At 52.2% G+C, this 17,323-nt stretch overlaps 4 protein-coding genes across 4 annotated transcripts; 2 read left to right on the top strand and 2 right to left on the bottom strand.

The window, feature by feature from the left end:
• Positions 1–423: 423 nt before the first annotated feature.
• On the bottom strand, positions 424–2,561 carry WHR41_00539 (uncharacterized protein; the record flags this gene model as incomplete). Its single annotated transcript, XM_069369145.1, has 4 exons — positions 2,242–2,561; positions 1,997–2,192; positions 1,442–1,941; positions 424–1,392 (listed from the first exon to the last, which is right to left on the bottom strand). The coding sequence occupies exons 1-4, from the start codon at positions 2,353–2,355 to the stop codon at positions 424–426; spliced, it is 1,779 nt and encodes a 592-aa protein (XP_069233559.1). The 5' UTR covers positions 2,356–2,561.
• Positions 2,562–3,358: 797 nt separating this feature from the next.
• WHR41_00538 (uncharacterized protein) lies at positions 3,359–6,085 on the top strand (the record flags this gene model as incomplete). The annotated part of the gene is made up of 1 exon (XM_069369144.1): positions 3,359–6,085. One exon carries the CDS (start codon positions 3,359–3,361, stop codon positions 6,083–6,085), a length of 2,727 nt encoding a protein of 908 aa, XP_069233591.1.
• A 3,074-nt stretch (positions 6,086–9,159) lies between these two features.
• Positions 9,160–12,394, top strand: WHR41_00537 (uncharacterized protein). The gene is made up of 5 exons (XM_069369143.1): positions 9,160–10,128; positions 10,178–10,555; positions 10,605–11,733; positions 11,787–11,968; positions 12,029–12,394. The coding sequence occupies exons 1-5, from the start codon at positions 9,981–9,983 to the stop codon at positions 12,199–12,201; spliced, it is 2,010 nt and encodes a 669-aa protein (XP_069233558.1). The 5' UTR covers positions 9,160–9,980; the 3' UTR covers positions 12,202–12,394.
• A 414-nt stretch (positions 12,395–12,808) lies between these two features.
• WHR41_00536 (uncharacterized protein) lies at positions 12,809–17,284 on the bottom strand (the record flags this gene model as incomplete). Its single annotated transcript, XM_069369142.1, has 9 exons — positions 17,148–17,284; positions 15,490–17,095; positions 15,123–15,433; positions 14,923–15,075; positions 14,689–14,867; positions 13,898–14,627; positions 13,446–13,821; positions 13,207–13,327; positions 12,809–12,969 (listed from the first exon to the last, which is right to left on the bottom strand). Exons 1-9 carry the CDS (start codon positions 17,237–17,239, stop codon positions 12,809–12,811), a joined length of 3,729 nt encoding a protein of 1,242 aa, XP_069233557.1. The 5' UTR covers positions 17,240–17,284.
• Positions 17,285–17,323: the final 39 nt, after the last annotated feature.

Here is a 17,323-nt window from a genome sequence, read left to right as displayed (position 1 = left end):
GAGAGAAATGAAGTGAAGTAAAATGGAGGAGTGAGGTTAAAATGCAGACAATCTTGTTGTCCAGATAAGAGACTTGCCTTTTTTGGAAGTGTAGATAAGAGAGAACTGCAAGCAAGGCTCCGCGGCAACACCCGAAGCTACCTCTATTGGCAATACATATCGATAAGCGACCGCATGTTTTTGTATCCATTCTTAAATGAGTTCATGGCCATGAAGACGGTGTGCTGGTTACACTGGTAAATCGTTCGTGACCCTCTCCTGAAAAGCAGTGCCTGAGGATTATGCTTGTCCGCCTACGCGGCTTATTACACATGAACAGTTTCCGCTCGATCACGGCGACTACACGATGGTGGCGTCGCTGGGAGGACTATTTATGCTTCCATGTCCACTTTATGAGCAATTCTTGTAGTTCTGAGCACTAACTCATCTGCCTACTTCTCTCCTCAATCTTCCAGCTGCCGTTGTCTCTCTTGGTTCGGGCCAAGATTCAGCAGCCTCCTCGACCTGACCCAGGAATTCGGCCGAGTTGAGTACCCCCGTACCTCCCAAAACCACCCTGATGCCAGGGCTGCTAGCATTGACCTGAGCCACCATCTTCGCTTCCTCGTACGTCGTGCCGCCAACCATGAAAACGATGATGTCTTGCGGCTTGTCGCGCGTTTGGCCACCTCCCTCCACGAAAGGATATGCTGCTGTGCTCAAGCGGCCCTTGATCAAATCTTGTAGGGTGGTTTCGAGGAGCGGGGAATGCTGGGTATATACATTTTCAACACCACGCAGACCGCGGTTGAACCGAGCACGGGCTGAATCAAATAGACCGGTTGGTTGGCTGAACAGATCGGGAAGGCCGCCGGTGTTACCTGAAGCCGTTTGAAGAGAGGATGCATACGCCAGAAGGCGAGGGATGAGATTGACTCGGTATTTCGGAATGCCAGCGGCGACAGAGAGTAGGTCGCACAAAGCAGGAGTGGCGTTTGATGAGTGCGTGTTGTAACGCAACGCGTAGATCGCGACGAGGCGCAGCTTGTTGTCGGGCTGGACGGAAGGATTCTGAATAAGTGCCTGGAGGGTCTTGACGTCTTGGGAATGATTGTCGTTACAGGCGAGGCTCTGCTCAAGCTCAGATACGTCAAGCAAGTTGTCAGTGCCAACGCGACGAGATAGCTCGCCAACTAAAGTGACATGCTTCGTGACATTTCCAGACAAGCGACGGAACTCAGGAAATTCTTCCACGAATCGCTTCATGTCCTCTATGCTCTCCAGCTTCTGACCCGAAGCTTGCTTCGAAGCAAATTGCTCGACGTAGTCTTTGGCGTTCTGACCGAGATCGCCAAAGTTGAGATACATGTTCTTGGAGAAGAAGGGATCTTGGTCTTGGCTGATCACGATGTCCTACACGCTCATTAGCACAGGCTTGTAGTGCAGGTTTTCTAAGACCCACCTTGAACTCTGGTCGGATGTCGGGTACGTCACTCAAATTGACCCGGCCATTGTCAATGCCAAGCAGCTCATGAACCATAGCTTGGTAAGTCCATTGGGTCAACAAAGGAGTGATTGGGTCTTCTCGTCGATCAAGAATCAGCAAGATCGGTTGCGTGTCTGTCTTTCGAAACTCGAACAGCTGCTCTTCTTGCGTCATATTGTAGCGGACTTCTGTAGCCAATTTCTTGCAGAGAAGGCTGTTCTTTTCGTATCGAATCAGTGGTTTCTTTTTTAGCGACAGTAAAAGTGCAATCACGCCTTCTGTTGTGCGAGATAGACTGTCCTGATTCCAGAGTTCTGGCGAAGATGAGAAGAGTCGCGCAGGCAGACGTATTGAGCATAAGTCGGGATTAATCACCAAGAAGTCAGCAAAGTACTCCATGACGCCCTTGACCACTTCATGATCGTCAGCCTCCGCCAGCCGCTCGAGCGCGCTCTTCTTGATGATGTTGCTGAAGTCTGTGTCAGTCAGAAATCCAGCCTGGCAAAATAGATGTGTAGATTTCAGACATACAAATCTGGTATTCTCCGTATTTCGGCTCCCGCAGCTCGTCAATGAGAAACTGTATGCTGTCGGACGATGGGCGAAGGAAGGCTAGGCATCGCAGGTGTCGCATTTTTTCGCGTTCTTGATTATCGAGACGATCGGTGAGGTAGACGTTGTGATTTAAAAGAGCAGATTGCGTGGTTGCGGAGGAGACAATCGGCACCTGCAACTGTCAGCGGTATCGCAACGCGGCTGTATCAACGACTACGTACAGTCTCATTGTCGAGCAAGAGCACTTTCATCTTAGCAGCTGCTTGAGCCTGTGCAACGTCGCCGGCTGACACCATCTTGGTGATGTAGCCGGAAACGGCCTGAAAAATGTCCATGGCTGCGGCCTATGATCGGAAGGCTTGTGGAAGACGGGACTGTCGCCGCACTCGCATGCCAGTAGTTGGGTGCAAGAACGCTCCGCAGCCGACTAAGGTATGTAAAAGGTGCGGTGGTACAGCGGGATGTCGGAGAGTGCAAGTAGGAAGCTCTGCGGGCACAGAGCGTGTGTGCCTGCCCGTGTTGTAGCGGGGAGCTGCGTCGTGGTGTTTGGTGCAACGACGTAGCTCCTGGCGGCTACTGGCCGTCGCCTTTATCGATAAGACTAAGGACGGATCTACGCGCGGACGCCAGAGGCTTGCGGAGATGGGCTCGCTAGCGCGCAAAAGTCCAGAACGTCACCGTGGTGCTGAAGCGAAACTCCCGAGCCGTACAGTTCGACGGCGAGACCGCGCTTTTACCACGCGCCGTGTCTGCGCAGCTCGCTTGCGTCGCTCGATGTACAGACACTTCTCCCGTGCGCCATCACGGAGGCCTTGGAATCACGTCCGCGCTCCATGTCGCCGCCACTTGACTGCATCTCCAAACCGGCCGAAAGAGGAGGGGAAAGTATCGGACTACGGGATCTCTTCCTTTGAAAAGTCGGGTGTTACGGAAGATGCACGAAATGACAATACAAACGGAACGCAGGGGGCTGATGGGGCAAAGGGAACCGCTTACGACCAGCTAGAAGCACAGCTTCTCAATTCCAGCACCGAGGATGATTTGGAGACTGCTATCAGATCTCACAGAGACAACTCGCGCAATTTGAGGGCTGCATCTGATGGCAACGTTTCTCAAGTCACGTCAAAGGATACGGACGCCAATGCCCCGGAAAGAGATGGGCAAAAATCACGTGGCGCAGAAGATCACAATGGAAGTCGTGGAAAGCCTGCGACAGCCGCTGACGATGTCAGAATCACGAGTGGCATAGTTTCTCCTGGTGCAGGCTCTTCTACTACGCCAGCAGATTTGGCGAACGGGCATTTACGCAAGCCAAAGAGCGCCGCCCAACTTACAAGAATGACCATGGAGAGGCCCAAGTGGGGAGGTTCGACCACGCCGCCAAGCTCGAAAAAGACCTTCCGAGCTACATACGATACCCTGCGTCGAGGCGACAAGGTTACGCCTCATCCTGAGCGCCCACCGACGGCGTCTTCTGAGAAGCCGTGGGGCTTTGATGGGAGCCGCGTTGATAACCAACGCGGCGATTCCTCTGGTGATATTGTTACCAGGCAAATGACACAAGATTCAGGTATCGCGTCGACCAGTGAAAAACCTGTCCCATCGGAGAATGGCTCGTTTGCGGGTATGATGGGGTTCAAAAGGCTTAGACAGATGCTTTCCGGTCAACCTCAGCAAGTACAAACTCAAGTAAAAGATGCGACTAGCGGGAATGATCCGCCGACAGAGCCCGCGCAGTATGGGGCAGTTGACGCAAGTTTACCGCAGCAATTTGTACATGGAGGTCATGAACAGTCTGATAGCCCATCCAGTGATCGAGTTGGCCAGTCAAATGATGCGCTACCGAGCACGCAAAGCTCTTCGCCCGTACCGACTGATGAGAATGCCCCATCCGATCAAAAACAGAAGAGAAGGCGTGCGCGCATGCGTAGAAAGGAGCGCAGGCGTTTGGAGCGAGAGAATCAAGCCACCGACAGCCGAACGGAGACAACCAACGTCGACGCCAGTGGTCAGCATCAACCCAAAGAAGATTCTCCGGTACCAGCACCCGAAATCGAAGGTAGACCTTTAGCCGAAGTCCTGCAGGGCCAACATCTCGCAGATGCCATGGGCTCTGGCCATCGTTCGGAAGATCCTTCACAACATTCTGTCGTTCAAAACGACGTTGGGGACGATGATGATGGGCGACTACCATTGATTAAAGCCAAAGACTTGCACGTCACTGCGCTCGATCTCGACCAGCCACCAGTTCCAAATCTGTCATTCGGACTTGACAAGGTATTGTTCACCCCTGGTGTCACATCGCTTCAGGATCATCACTCGCGTGTCTACAATTTCGACCCTTATTTGCAGCACATCATGCCCGTGCAAGAATTCGATTTCAATGCATTGCAGCAATATAAGACTTCCTCCCAGGACGCGACGCTGTCAGAGCTGGCGAAAAGCCACGGGAAGAAGTACGTAGGCTCAACTTCGAGCATGACCAGCACATTGAGCCACTTCCACTACCTTCTTTCTGACTGGAGAGACCTCAACCTTGCTATGCTTTCCCGCCAATTTCCGGAAACTCTGTCGACATTTACGAAACTCAATCGTGCACCAACGGCGATTTTCCTACGATGGAAAAACGGAACATACGCAATCGACGCAGACAAAGAGCATGACAGTGGCAACATTCTCATGATGTTAGGAAAGTCCATGGAGAAATTGCTTACTATGGACCAGTCGGAATACGAGAGGTATCGTAAGAGTGACCCACGCGAGATCACCGAAGAGGAGCGCAACATGCCTGAAGCGTATCAATACACGACAATGGGTGACTTCCTCATGCGATCGCAGCTTGATGCATATGACTCCCGCCTTCCAGGCACAGGCATGTTCGACATCAAGACTCGCGCCATTGCTAGCATTCGGATGAGCACGGGAGACTACAAGCCCATGCTTGGCTACGAAATTCACACCGAGCAAGGTGCTTGGGAGTCATACGAGCGCGAGTACTACGACATGATGCGCTCGACTATGCTAAAATACATGCTGCAAGCTCGCATGGGTCGTATGGACGGTATCTTCCTTTCCTACCATAACGTTGAGCGCATTTTCGGCTTTCAGTACATGCCCATAGCGGAGATCGACCGCGCTATCCATGGTCAAATCAACCGCTGCCTAGGGGATCAAGAGTTCAAAATCAGTTTGGATCTTTTGAACAAGGTGCTCGAGCAGGCCACCGCAAAATTCCCACAGAAAAGCTTGCGCTTCCACTTCGAGACTCGCGCCACTCCGGTGACCGCTATGTACATCTTTGCCGAGCCAATGGAAGAAGATCAGATCGACGAAATCCAAGCAAGTTCCAAAGAGAGGATTGCCAAATTCGAGCGGACAATGATGGGAATCGAGGCTCAAGCCGAACAGATGGACACGCCGGCTGAGCCAGAGGATGAACCCTCTCCGAGCCCATCTAACTCTGCCACCGACAACGCGGCTCCACTCTATGCCGCCACGATACTCGTTGCCTCTCGAGTCAATGGTCGGTCAGTGAATCGCCCCGAAAGGCTCAAGCCTTCCGATTCTTGGACGGTTGAATACCTGTTCAAAGAAATGGAGGACCCTGCTCAGGCATGGGCGACATACGCGCAGTGCAAACAAAGGCGCAAAGTGGCCCTCGCGAACGTCAGCCCCAGCGGCGACGAATACGCCACCGAGGATGGTGAAGGCGCCGAGCCGAACTACGAAATTCACGAGGAGGATGGCACCATTCGGACGTTCGAGACCCCGTACTTGGAAAAGCTCAGGCAGTTGGCGGAACGTGGCAGGGAGTATCGCAAAAAGATGGACGCCGCAGAGCAAGGCAAACAAAAGGTTGTGTGGGGAAAGAGCAGTGAGGATACGGATTCTCCCACTACGGCGTCTGAAGACTCTGAGGAGCTGCACATCAATGGCGTGCATGATTACATGAAGTGGATGCTCAAGGATTCTGCTGCGACCGAGTCTGAAGTCTTTGAAGAGTCCGACGTTCATGGCGTCCAGGACTACATGGACTGGATGTACAAAAAGCGATCCGCTGAGTGATTCAGAGATCTCCGGAGATATGAGTCCCGCCGTGACCAAAGAGCATACGAAATGAAGGTACAAAGACTCCTCGGCTGCAATTGGACGTGGACTTGGAATGGATGGAGCTTCGTTGTGTCTAGGACTGTCTGGAATGGATTAATAAAGAGGTGATACACGGTAAAGCTTACGAGTTTTACAAGCATGATATGCATGGGCTGCCGGCGTTCGAGCATCATATTTTCTGTAGTATAGGCTTTGGCCATTGTATAAATACTCCCTTCCTGACTGCCACTAGCATGCCACGAGACTTGAAATTTGCATGGTGATAGCCGCTGGTAGCAGCTCAACACGCTCTCTCATCAGTGAGATGCATAGCAGCTATATCGGCAATTCTACGCCAGTATCTCAATGGCATGTCGCGTATTATGAGTGTGACACGACCGGTAGTAGCTTCACAGGTGAAGAGATAAAAACAAATTACTTCGTTTTTACTCTATTCAGGCGTCGTTTGACCAACATGTTGACTTTTCCTAAGCACATTGTTGTGAATGGCACCTTGAGACGCGCTCTCGTCAGTTAGCTGTGTTTGCAATATGCAGTAGTGTCTCACTGGCTATCACCCTACTGTGAGTGTGTCACTGCTGATAGCTGCTTCATGGTCATTGGGCATCGCGAGATTGCCGAATACTCCTCAAGCGGTTGCCTAATGACGATACGGCTCGGTGCTGAGACGCGTCGGTCAACACTGGGTCAAACTTAGCATGACACGACGTTATCCCCATTGAATGATACATACCAATTGACTCAAGCTGCTCATATCCTGCACGACATCAGTATTTCCGATAGCTTTCGTGGTACCCGAAGGTCGCATGTCTAACTCCATCGAAATTGTTGCCCTTGTGTATCGCCAACCAGCCTTCTGAACGCTTCATTACCATGGATCTACACCTGGCTCAATCATTGATTGCAAGCGATCCCACTGATACTAAAAAGACAAAGTCGAATGATAAATTGTCGAACATCAAGATCTCCACCGTCGATCCCAAGACTCCAGCTAAAACCGCTGTACCAGCCGGATTCAGAGGCTTACCAAGAGTTTCCAATCACCCAGCACATCCGCTCGGGTGTGGGCCAGCCACAATCCCTGATCTTTACGCACCGATAGGGCCGCCTTTTCCACCTTCTGATTTCGTCACCCTTTGTCCGCGGTGCGCCGATAACCAGCTGTATTGCACTTGTCGCCATTCTCGCGGAGGCAACGGAACGGCATCTTTGTGTTGCCATGTTATGTGAACGGCTGCCAAGGTGTGAGCACATGAGAGGAGGGAGCTGTGTTAAGAGCGGGTTGGCAGCACCAATAGCTGAAGTAGCCTCAACGCTCTCGAATTCGGCGAGGAATAGTGGCGTGCGATCATTCATCTTCGGCTTTTGAAAACAAATGGCAGCTTGGGAAGACCACCGCGCTGGGGTTAAAGGAGGAATCGTCATGTGCTACTTCCGACTCTGAGTTTTGATAATCAGTTTTTTCACTCGGAGAGCCCACGTTCCCGGAGTATTTCGAAGACAATAACGTACTACCCTCGGCCCTAGGGTTTTGATAGCAAATTGTTGTTCAGAGAGCCCGCATTCCGAAGGCTCGTGGAAACCGACAACGTGATACCATCGATCTTAGGTGAAGCCCCGATAGCAGGTCGCCTCCGTGGATGCTTTGGTGCGTAGAAAAAGTCTGCGAGGCAAAGTCTGCGAGGCGTATTCAATGATCTCGTGTCTGGACAGTGACGCTTTTACTGGTGTGCCGCGAGCCACAGACTGTATGTATCTCGCCCTGGGCGACCAGTCCGTCCTCAATTTGGCTTGCTTACTTCTTTGCCAACAGAATCTGGAGCAATGTCCGATGATGTCGAGCAAAACGCTGACTGTGTGTCCTGAGAGCGCGTGATTTCGTTATGCCAAGATCGGCCTGCGGTTTGCCAAAGGTTGCTGGGCGCACGCAGAGCAAAGCCAGGCGAGTCGGGCTAAGGCATGCTATGTACGAATTAGTTGCAGAGCTTTCAGGTTTGGTACGATGCACTTGTCGACTTCCACGCGTCGCGTGAAGACGAGGGCTGGTATCAGCCTTGCCATTGGGTTCAAGTAGAGTGCCACCGCCACGAGTGGCAGCTTAGCATGACAATATACTGGATGGCACACCCCCGAGGACCATGACGACATTGATTCAGCTTCAAAGCTGGGAGGCAACGAGGACCGATAGTTACTTTAAGGCGGCCAAATACGAAAACGTGCCACTCCTACCGCGATGGGAATACGAGGCTTGGCTATAGGGTCAGAGTGATCGCGCGAGGATTCGCATCCAATCTCTTTTTTGGCGATAGCCTCATCCGTCAGACAGGGCGAGCGGATACGAGCGCTGAAACCACTGCCAAAATCTCCATGCGCACGGCAGCTGGCGAAAACGGGAGGCTGTTTGAATGCTGGTGGCTACATCAGCCGCAGACCGACGTTCAGTTTGGCCAATATCTAGAAGCGCGTCATGGTTTTTGAAGTGGTGCTCAAGGCCCAGAGAGCGTTTGCGTGGTGACAGTAGACAGTAATGCAGAGATCGATTGCAGTTCTTTGTTCGCCTGGCGATGATCTCTCATCGATGAAAAAAGCACGAGCTGCAGGTGGGATGGCAGCGTTCCGAAGAAATCAGAAAATCAGGGCATCCGCCCGGGGACTGGACACCGCTGGTCCATAGTCTCGCTTGTTCGCGCTTGTCTGCGCTTGTGACCTGCTGTCTGGTCCAGTAGCGGTGATAGCAAGATCTCTAGAGGGAATAGCGTTGTGGCTGCAGACGGAACAGCGCGGTGGCGGCGCAGATCCCGCGAAGGACGGCCAGGATAGTGGTCGAGGGCTGATCAGCCATGGGGCTAAAAATAACTTGACGTCCAAGGAGGAAGCCGCTGGTCGCTTGCCCTTCCCCAGACTCCCCAGCGCACGTGACGTCAAGCGTCGCCACATTTCGCGCATCATGGCTCGCTTGAAGACCACATTCCCGGGCCCTCGGATACACATGTACGACGTTGCACTTGGATCGAGAAGCATGGTGTCGGAGATATGCCGTGCAACAGCCCTGTCATCAATCGAGCTTTGCGCCTGGGCTGCAGTCGGAGAGTTTTTTGACGCATTTTGCATGCAGCTGCGCCGACTTCATCTCACGCGCCCAACATGGGCGGTGCAGCCGCTCAGCGGAGATATATGGAGATGGCCAATTGCAATCTTGCTGACAGGGCGCTTAGTATGTCCTTCACAGCCTTACCCATATGAGACCCACCTGCCGCCTCATGGCACGACCCATCCATTCATTCTGGGTTTAAGAACCGTGGCTTGGAAACAAACCTCCCGCCTTTACGGAACCCAAGGAACGCTAATGTCGTCGCTCCTGCAAGCTCAAGACACCATGGGATGGACTCCGTCGATCCAACATAGTCATAGCTCATGGACTCCTCGCTCAGGATGCAATTCAGGCGTGCCTCGTTTTCGTTGCACAGCCTTTAAATCCCCGTTTGGCCGTTTCGCTAGCGTAGGAGCTTAGCGATCCTACTCGCTTGTATGACAGCAAGATATATTCCAATTTTGTCCCTGTCTGGCGCCTGATGCGGCGCGAGCGACTTGGGCGGTCTTTGCGTCTCGTATGTCGGCTATGCCGATCAACAGATTGGATCCGTTGCTGGTCAGCCTTATCGTTCAGACGCTATCAGGCACCGGAACGACTGACTATAAGGGCTTGATCATGTCGCGCCAACGATGGTCTCCTCATTCGCAATCTCTCCACACCCCTTAGTCTTCTTGGATCGAATCGGCCAGGCATTTTGAAAGATTGATCCGGGTCCGATCAGCTTAGAGTGTTTCCTATCGCTCGATCGGTTTCGCGATGGCTGGACGTTTCTTCACAGCGGCTACCCTTTTCGCCGCTACATTTGCATCTTCCTCAGTCTACGCGACAACAAATTCAACCGCATCGAACTTCACCTACGATGCCACAGACAAGGTCAGCAACACACCTGCGACAGATACATATGGTAAGCAATACCACACGAAATGCACCACGATGTCACTGACATCGACTAGCGACCCAAATCGAGACTCCTCCCGAACCATATGGTGGCCCACGTGCATCTGCGTACCGTCATGGATCTGCATGGCTCCCTTGGGGCTCAGACATGCGACCGAAGTTATCACAGCATGAGACAAATGGCGAGTCACAGCTGGGTACCTTTCGCGCACACAAATTGCCTCCATGGATCGGCGGCGATGGTACTCCTCTGCCTCAAGGCAGGCCATGGGGGCCTCGGACTTGCGAGAACACCGATCCGTACAAAGACCCTCCACATACCGGCATGACGCGCTCATACGACTTCACCATTAGCAAGAAGATCATATCACCGGACGGTGTCAATCGCAGCGCGATTGTTGTGAATGGTGCTTTCCCAGGGCCTACAATCGAAGGTGAGAGGCGATGTTCCAATGTGACAGAACCATCGTTGACTTGATACAGCAAATTGGGGCGACTGGATCTCAGTAACTGTGCACAACGCCATGCAAGAAGGTACTGCGCTTCATTGGCATGGGCTTCTGCAGAAAGAAACACAGTGGCTTGATGGAGTTCCTTCCGTGATGCAGTGTCCGATAGCACCTGGAAGCAGCTTCACCTACAGATTCCGTGCTGACCTTTACGGCACATCTTGGTACCACTCACACTACAGCGCCCAAGCAGCTGGTGGTCTCTTCGGCCCGATGATCATCCATGGCCCTCATGACAACGCCCAGTACGACGTCGACCTCGGACCTGTCATGATGGCTGATTGGTACCACGCCGACTATTACGACTTGGTGAAGGACGTCATGTCTCCCGAGTCTGAAAAGAAGCCGCCACCTATGAGTCAGAACAATCTAATCAACGGCAAGATGAACTACCCATGCCAGAGCAACGACACTAGTTGCACTCCCAACGCGGGAGTTTCCAAATTCTCGTTCGAGTCAGGCAAGACCTACCGTCTCCGATTAATCAACTCTGGTGCGGAAGGAATGCAGAAGTTCAGCATCGACAACCATGTCATGACGGTCATTGCCAATGACTTTGTGCCCGTTGTTCCGTATCAGGTCGACGTCGTCACTCTTGGAATTGGCCAGCGAACAGACATCATCGTCGAAGCTACCGGCAAGCCGACGGACGCTGTATGGATGCGATCTACTCTTGGTAAGAGCGCTTTTATAGGTGGTTGCAATTTGTTAGACGGCATTTCTCCCGAGGCCGTTGCAGCAATCTACTACCAGAACGCGAACACGTCTGCGATACCAACTACGAAGTCTGCTGTCTCAGACGCCGCGATCAACAGCTGCAGTAACGATCCTCTCACGGCGGCGGTGCCTTACTACAGAATTACTCCCGACCCGAGCCCAGCCGTGACCAAGCAGATCGATATTACCTTCCAGTCGAACGGAACGCACAAGCTTTGGTTCATGAACAACAGCACCTTCCGCGCCAACTACAACGATCCCATCCTGCTCGAAGCGAATCTCGGCCGCCTTGATGATTTCAAGCCCGAGTACAACGTCCTCAACTTCGGCTCTGCAACGAGCGTTCGACTTGTCGTGTACAACCATGCCAATGCAGGCACGCACCCGTAAGTTTCAGCCTTCTCTCCGGCTCATCATATCAAAGCTGACTCGGTAGCAGTATGCACTACCACGGTCACAACATGCATGTGCTTGCAGAGGGCTATGGCACTTGGGATGGCAATGTCGTCAACCCCCAGAATCCTCAGCGCCGTGACGTCCACATTCTGCACAGCGCCAAACCCGATGGCACACCTGCGTATATGGTCCTGCAGATCGAGGCTGACAACCCTGGCGTCTGGCGTAAGTTTCATCGACGCATTCTAATGGTACAGACACGTCATGATGCTAACGTGTGCATAGCTTTCCATTGTCACGTTGCATGGCACATGTCAGGTGGCCTCTACGTGAACGCCCTCTCGTACCCTGAAGAAATCCGGAAGATCAAGCTCCCGTCGACCGTTGCGCAGACCTGCCGTGACTGGGCGGCTTGGACCGGCGACAATGTGGTCGAGCAAATCGATTCTGGGTTGTGATGAGCGCAACCCACACGGATCGCTTGGCTGACGACTAATGACTGCTTGTGGTAAAGGCAAACATGAAACACTAATGGTAGTTCGATGCGCGGAGGGAGAAGCTATGTATATGTGGACAAGATGGCCGCTTTTTGATACTACCCAGGTACAACCTATTAGACTTGCATAACGTTAATCAAAAATTTACTCCTTATTCTTCGAAATTTCATGTGATCCATGTTTCGAGAGGAAGTCAAGCCTAAGCCTCTGAGTATCGAATCTTTTGGCAAACGAGCCGACGTTACAACACACCGACTGCCACTCGATCGCGATTCGATTTGGTGTATAGTGTACACATGGGAGCAGAGAGAGCTCTCTACTCTATCCATCAACACGCTTCTCTCAGAAAAGTTGGGAAGCGCCTTCTCCGCTAGATATCTGAAATTGTCTTGTTATGAGAAGCATTGCGCCGTGAAATAATCGTTACAAGGTCGTAATACACGCGGCGAATGCCATTACAAGCCAACTGTTGTTCGGAAAATCTTCTGTACTACTACCAGATGCCACCGGGGCATGTGTACTGTCATGCGTAATCCAGTCGTGCGCTAGCAATCGCTTCGCCCCAGCATTACTCCTTGACCTCATCGATCAAAGATGTGAGGTCCTTCATCCGTATGGGTTTTGTGACATATCTGTCCACGCCAGCGCTCTTGGCGCTTTGCTTCGACTCCATGTTCGTGACGCCGGTGACGGCGGCGATATAGACCTTGCGAAGTTTCTCTTTGCGCTCTAGTTCTCGAATTTTATTTGTGGCTTCGAACCCGTCCATTACCGGCATGTTCTAGTGTGGTGAGTCAGCTTCAATATAACATTTATTTTGGGGCGACAAAAAGGAAGTCTCGACCCAGCTGGATGTAGCATCCGCCACAATTCCAGTGAGCCCGGATGATCGTTTCCAAAGGGATTGCATACTGCGGCATGAGTCAGTGAACAGTCTGTGAGGGGAGCAATCTAATGGAGTCGTACCCATATCCATGAGAATCAGGAAATACTGCATCGGTGCTGCTTGATATTTCTCGAGTGCTTCGAGGCCGTTGACGGCGCTTTCACAGGGTAGCTTGAGCTTCTTCATGAGAGCCAATAGCAGCTAAGGAAGAATGACAGTCAGCGTTAGAAGCATGAGAATGGCTCAAGTAGCTTGGTCATGGTAGTACCAGTCGCTACAATGTTCCAAGAAAGGTTCGGTGACGGGAGCCTCGACTTACTCTCATGTTGATATCGTTGTCTTCAACTAAAAGCACGACTTGTCCTGGCCTCATGGGCGACTTGGGTCGGGTCCGCAAGGGCATCACAGCGGAAGTGTCTGTTGCGTCGGAGCTTTGTTCAAAATTGTCGAGTGGTTCATTGATGACCGGCATTGATTTTGTTCGACCAGAGCGCGACTTCGATGACGTATCCGGCTGATGCGCAAATCTGGGGCTGAGAGGAGATAGGATATCTTCGTCGCTCGTACGTCGGCCTAAGTCACCTCTGATCATGTGAGGCGTATTGAGTGCTCGAGTCGCATAATCGTTCGGCTGTCGCGTCATAATGGAGTCCTGGACATTGTTGATCACACGAAGCAGCTTCTGCGGGCCAATACTGCACACTAGTTAGCGAAGTGTTTTGTCGAAGTCGTGGCAACTGGACCACAAGGCAATGCGTCGAGTGAACTTACGGCTGGTAGATGTATAGAGGTCTGAGTGGAAAGCGCTCGAAGTCGAAAGCTGGCTTCACAGAATTTACAGACTGTGACAGCACCAGTATCTGAGCGCCTGCAGAAGCTAGATCTGACATCAATCTCTCGACAGCAGTTGAGTCTGTCTCGTACATCATGAGGAGATCTTTCTCTGAAATCGCGCAGACCGTGCCTGGAGGGCAGGACGAGACGTCGTCCGAGAAAGAAATCTCGCAATGGAGCCATTGTGATGCTGTTCGGAGGACGCTTTCAGCGAAAGTGCTGGCACCTGTTGCCTGCACGTCCGGTGTCTGCGTACGCATGTTCAGCATGCGGAAGTGAGTTTGCGAGATCGAAGTCGTTTGCGTCACATGATGGCTTCTCGCATCGAACTCAGGGGTGTCTTGCTTGTTGAAGTGTGCCAGGAATCTGACGAGTATACTGGTGCCTTTTCCAAGCTCGCTTTTCGTAGTGACCGAAGCATTCAGCTCTTTCGCCACTTCTTTCACGATGCTCAAGCCAAGACCACTCCCTGGGGCATGAGGATTTGCTTGTCTGAAAGCCGTAAACAGATCAGAATCCAAGAAGTGCCTTGACATGCCAATTCCAGTGTCTTGAATCTGAAGATTCACGAAGACACCCTGATCGGGACTTTGGCCTTCACTCATCTCATTATCGGTGAAGAGCTTGACCAACACGACACCCTTTTGGGTGTATTTCAGTGCGTTTCCTGTTGAGATGGAGAGGGTGGTCAGCGGGCGGAAAAGGCTTTTCACAAGGTCTGTTCTCACCTAGGATGTTAGAGATAAGCCTTGTCATGATGCCAGGCGTCATTGGAGTCTTCCAAGTCTCGCGGTTTTGAATCTCAAGTGCCACCGACACGGCGTGGTCGTCAGACTCATCAGGAGACTCTGCGTCTCTCGCAAGCCTTTTCAGATGACGAAAACTGGAGACGGTACTCTCAGTCACTCTGTGCGAAGTTAGATTGATGCAAATGCATTCATCGTAAATTCGTGGAACCATACTCTTCCGTAAGGCATGCAAGGTCGACGTTGATCAAGCCGCTGCCAGTTATGCTTTCGGTGGACTTATGCCTCATTGCATCAATTCTTGCCCGATCCTTCTTCTGCCCACGAGATAGATTGCTAATCTTGCTGTAGTCCAGGATGTGATCAACCCTAACGAGAATTAGCTATGCCAATTGAGAATGATGAGAAAATTTTACGTGTCGAGGAGAGTTCTCCCGGCAAGCGCCACCGAAGAAGCCATCTCTGATTGGAAAGCAGTCAATTGGGAATCCTGGATGAGTTCAATCCCAGCCAGGATGCCGTGAAGAGGGCTACGAAGCTCATGGCTGACGGATGATATAAACTTCCCTTTAGCGATGTCCGACGCCATTGTTTCAATTCGTGCAAGTTCTGCTCGTAAACTGTGACTGAATGCTGACAAGTAGGTGATGTCTTCTTCCGGATGGAAAAATCGACCGTTGGATGTGGTCCATACAACGAGGGCGGCCCTCCAGCGTCCCCGATTGTCCTTGAGAGTGGTTAGAGTCTGTGCGGCCAATTAATGCGTGATGAAATGAGACCTACATCCCAAATAGGATAAAAAGCAATGGAACCAGCATCGCCCACCGCCTTCCTGAGCTTGCGAGCGTTCCGGTTACGTTTTGCCTGAATTCGCGGCTTAGATCCGTCATCCGCAGAGATAGCCTCACTCGAAGCACCTGAGCCTGCACTCCCTTCTGATCCAGAATAAGCGCTTCCATCTTCCATGAACGAAAACACTTTGGCTCCAGACTTGATCATTCTGGCCAAGTCTTTCTCGGAAAGCTCGAATGAGGCGGAACGTCCTCCGTCAGATCGGGCTTGCGTTGTAATTGCGGCAAGCTTGCATTTTTTGTATAGCGAATTCGAGCTATCGGAGTGATCCGTGTCACTACTTGGGAGCGCTCGATTGTCATCAGATGATCCCGATGAGGTGAGCTGATCGTTCAATCGATTCGATGAGAGGGTATTTGCATCGACGAATGCCACCCCTGAAGCACCTAATGATTCACGCAGGAGTTTGCTTGCGCGGCTGTACGCTTGGTCTATTTGGCTGGTCAAGTCAAAGGCCCGCGCGCCCTTCTCGCTCTTTCCAGAACGTGAAGACATGGTGTCAGCATCATCTGACGATGCTCCACCATCATCATTTGTGGGAGCCGCGTTTGATGCAGTATTAGTAGGACGACTGAAGTCCTCACCAGCAACGCCATTCACCATGCGCTCGTTCTCTGCTTGCTTGTTTTCCTCGCCAGCTGATCGAGCCGATTTGTGGTGCTGATCGGGGGTACGCGATGCCCCATACCTCGACGCTGTTTCGTGGGAAGGTGGGCTCTCTTCCTTTCCGAACTCAGAATCGAACCTGGAGTCCTTTTCTCCCTCCGTCCTGTCTCTCTCCTGACGACCGCCCCTGCTCATGCTCGAGCTGTCTTGACCGATCCACCAGTCTCGGAGTGAAGTTCCACCGTTGTTGAAAACGCCCAGAGCTTGGATGAGTCGTTCGCTACGCTGTCTCTGAGACCTGAAAATAGAACTTTGAAGGTGCTGTGTTATGGTGTCGCTTAAGTCTTCGCAGTATGACATTTCTGTTGCACTAATTCCATACCTGGGTCTGTCGTCTAGGATGGACAAACTACCGATGACAGTTCCCTCTTGATCGCGCAAAGGTATTGAGAAGTAGAACCGCGGTGAAGGCGCCCGTTGAACGAACGCACGCTGCGCCGCATTTGAGTGAAGTCTCAAATCGCTGACTATATGCCAATGCTCTGAAACACCCTCAGTATAGTAGAAATCTTGGTCCTCGGGCGCTTGCCTTGGAGAACGTGCTTTGCGCCACGAGTCCAGAGTCATGTCGTTTATTCCATCTGTCCTTGGGAAACAACATGTTCCCAGCCAGCTTTCATCTTTGGAGTCTGCGACAAAGTCGGATTGCAAAGACATCGATCGCGTAGATTCGACTAAGACGTGTTCTGTGTGCGTGGAAAGGATCGTGATGAATGCTCTGCGAGCGCCAAGGCGGAGGGTGGCTAATTGCGCAAATGCGGCGAGGGCAGTATCGTGGCATGCTGACGGCACTGGCATAGAGTGGGCGGTGGGAAATGCATTGCGGCGGATGTAGGGCGGTTTGTAGAGCTCGATCCACGAGTGCAGATAGCTGTGGCCTGGTTAGCGAATCTGGCCAACATCGCGGACCGCAGCAGGCGCACCGAAGAGCCTCTCGCTCTCTGCTGCCCTCGGTCCTGTAACGGAACGAGCTTCTGCCCGCGACGGCGGATGGCGCGATATAGTCCCCAGACATGTCGTGTCCTGCTCCCCACGAGTGCTGTACTCCAAGAGGTCAGGGCACGATTTGGGAGCGCGACGTGCACGGGTGCACATGGCA

This window comes from Cladosporium halotolerans, assembly GCF_011745625.1.
Source record: "Cladosporium halotolerans strain TM138-S3 chromosome Unknown Sca2, whole genome shotgun sequence".
Taxonomy (NCBI): domain Eukaryota; kingdom Fungi; phylum Ascomycota; class Dothideomycetes; order Cladosporiales; family Cladosporiaceae; genus Cladosporium; species Cladosporium halotolerans.
This window is presented reverse-complemented; position numbering and strand designations above follow the sequence as displayed.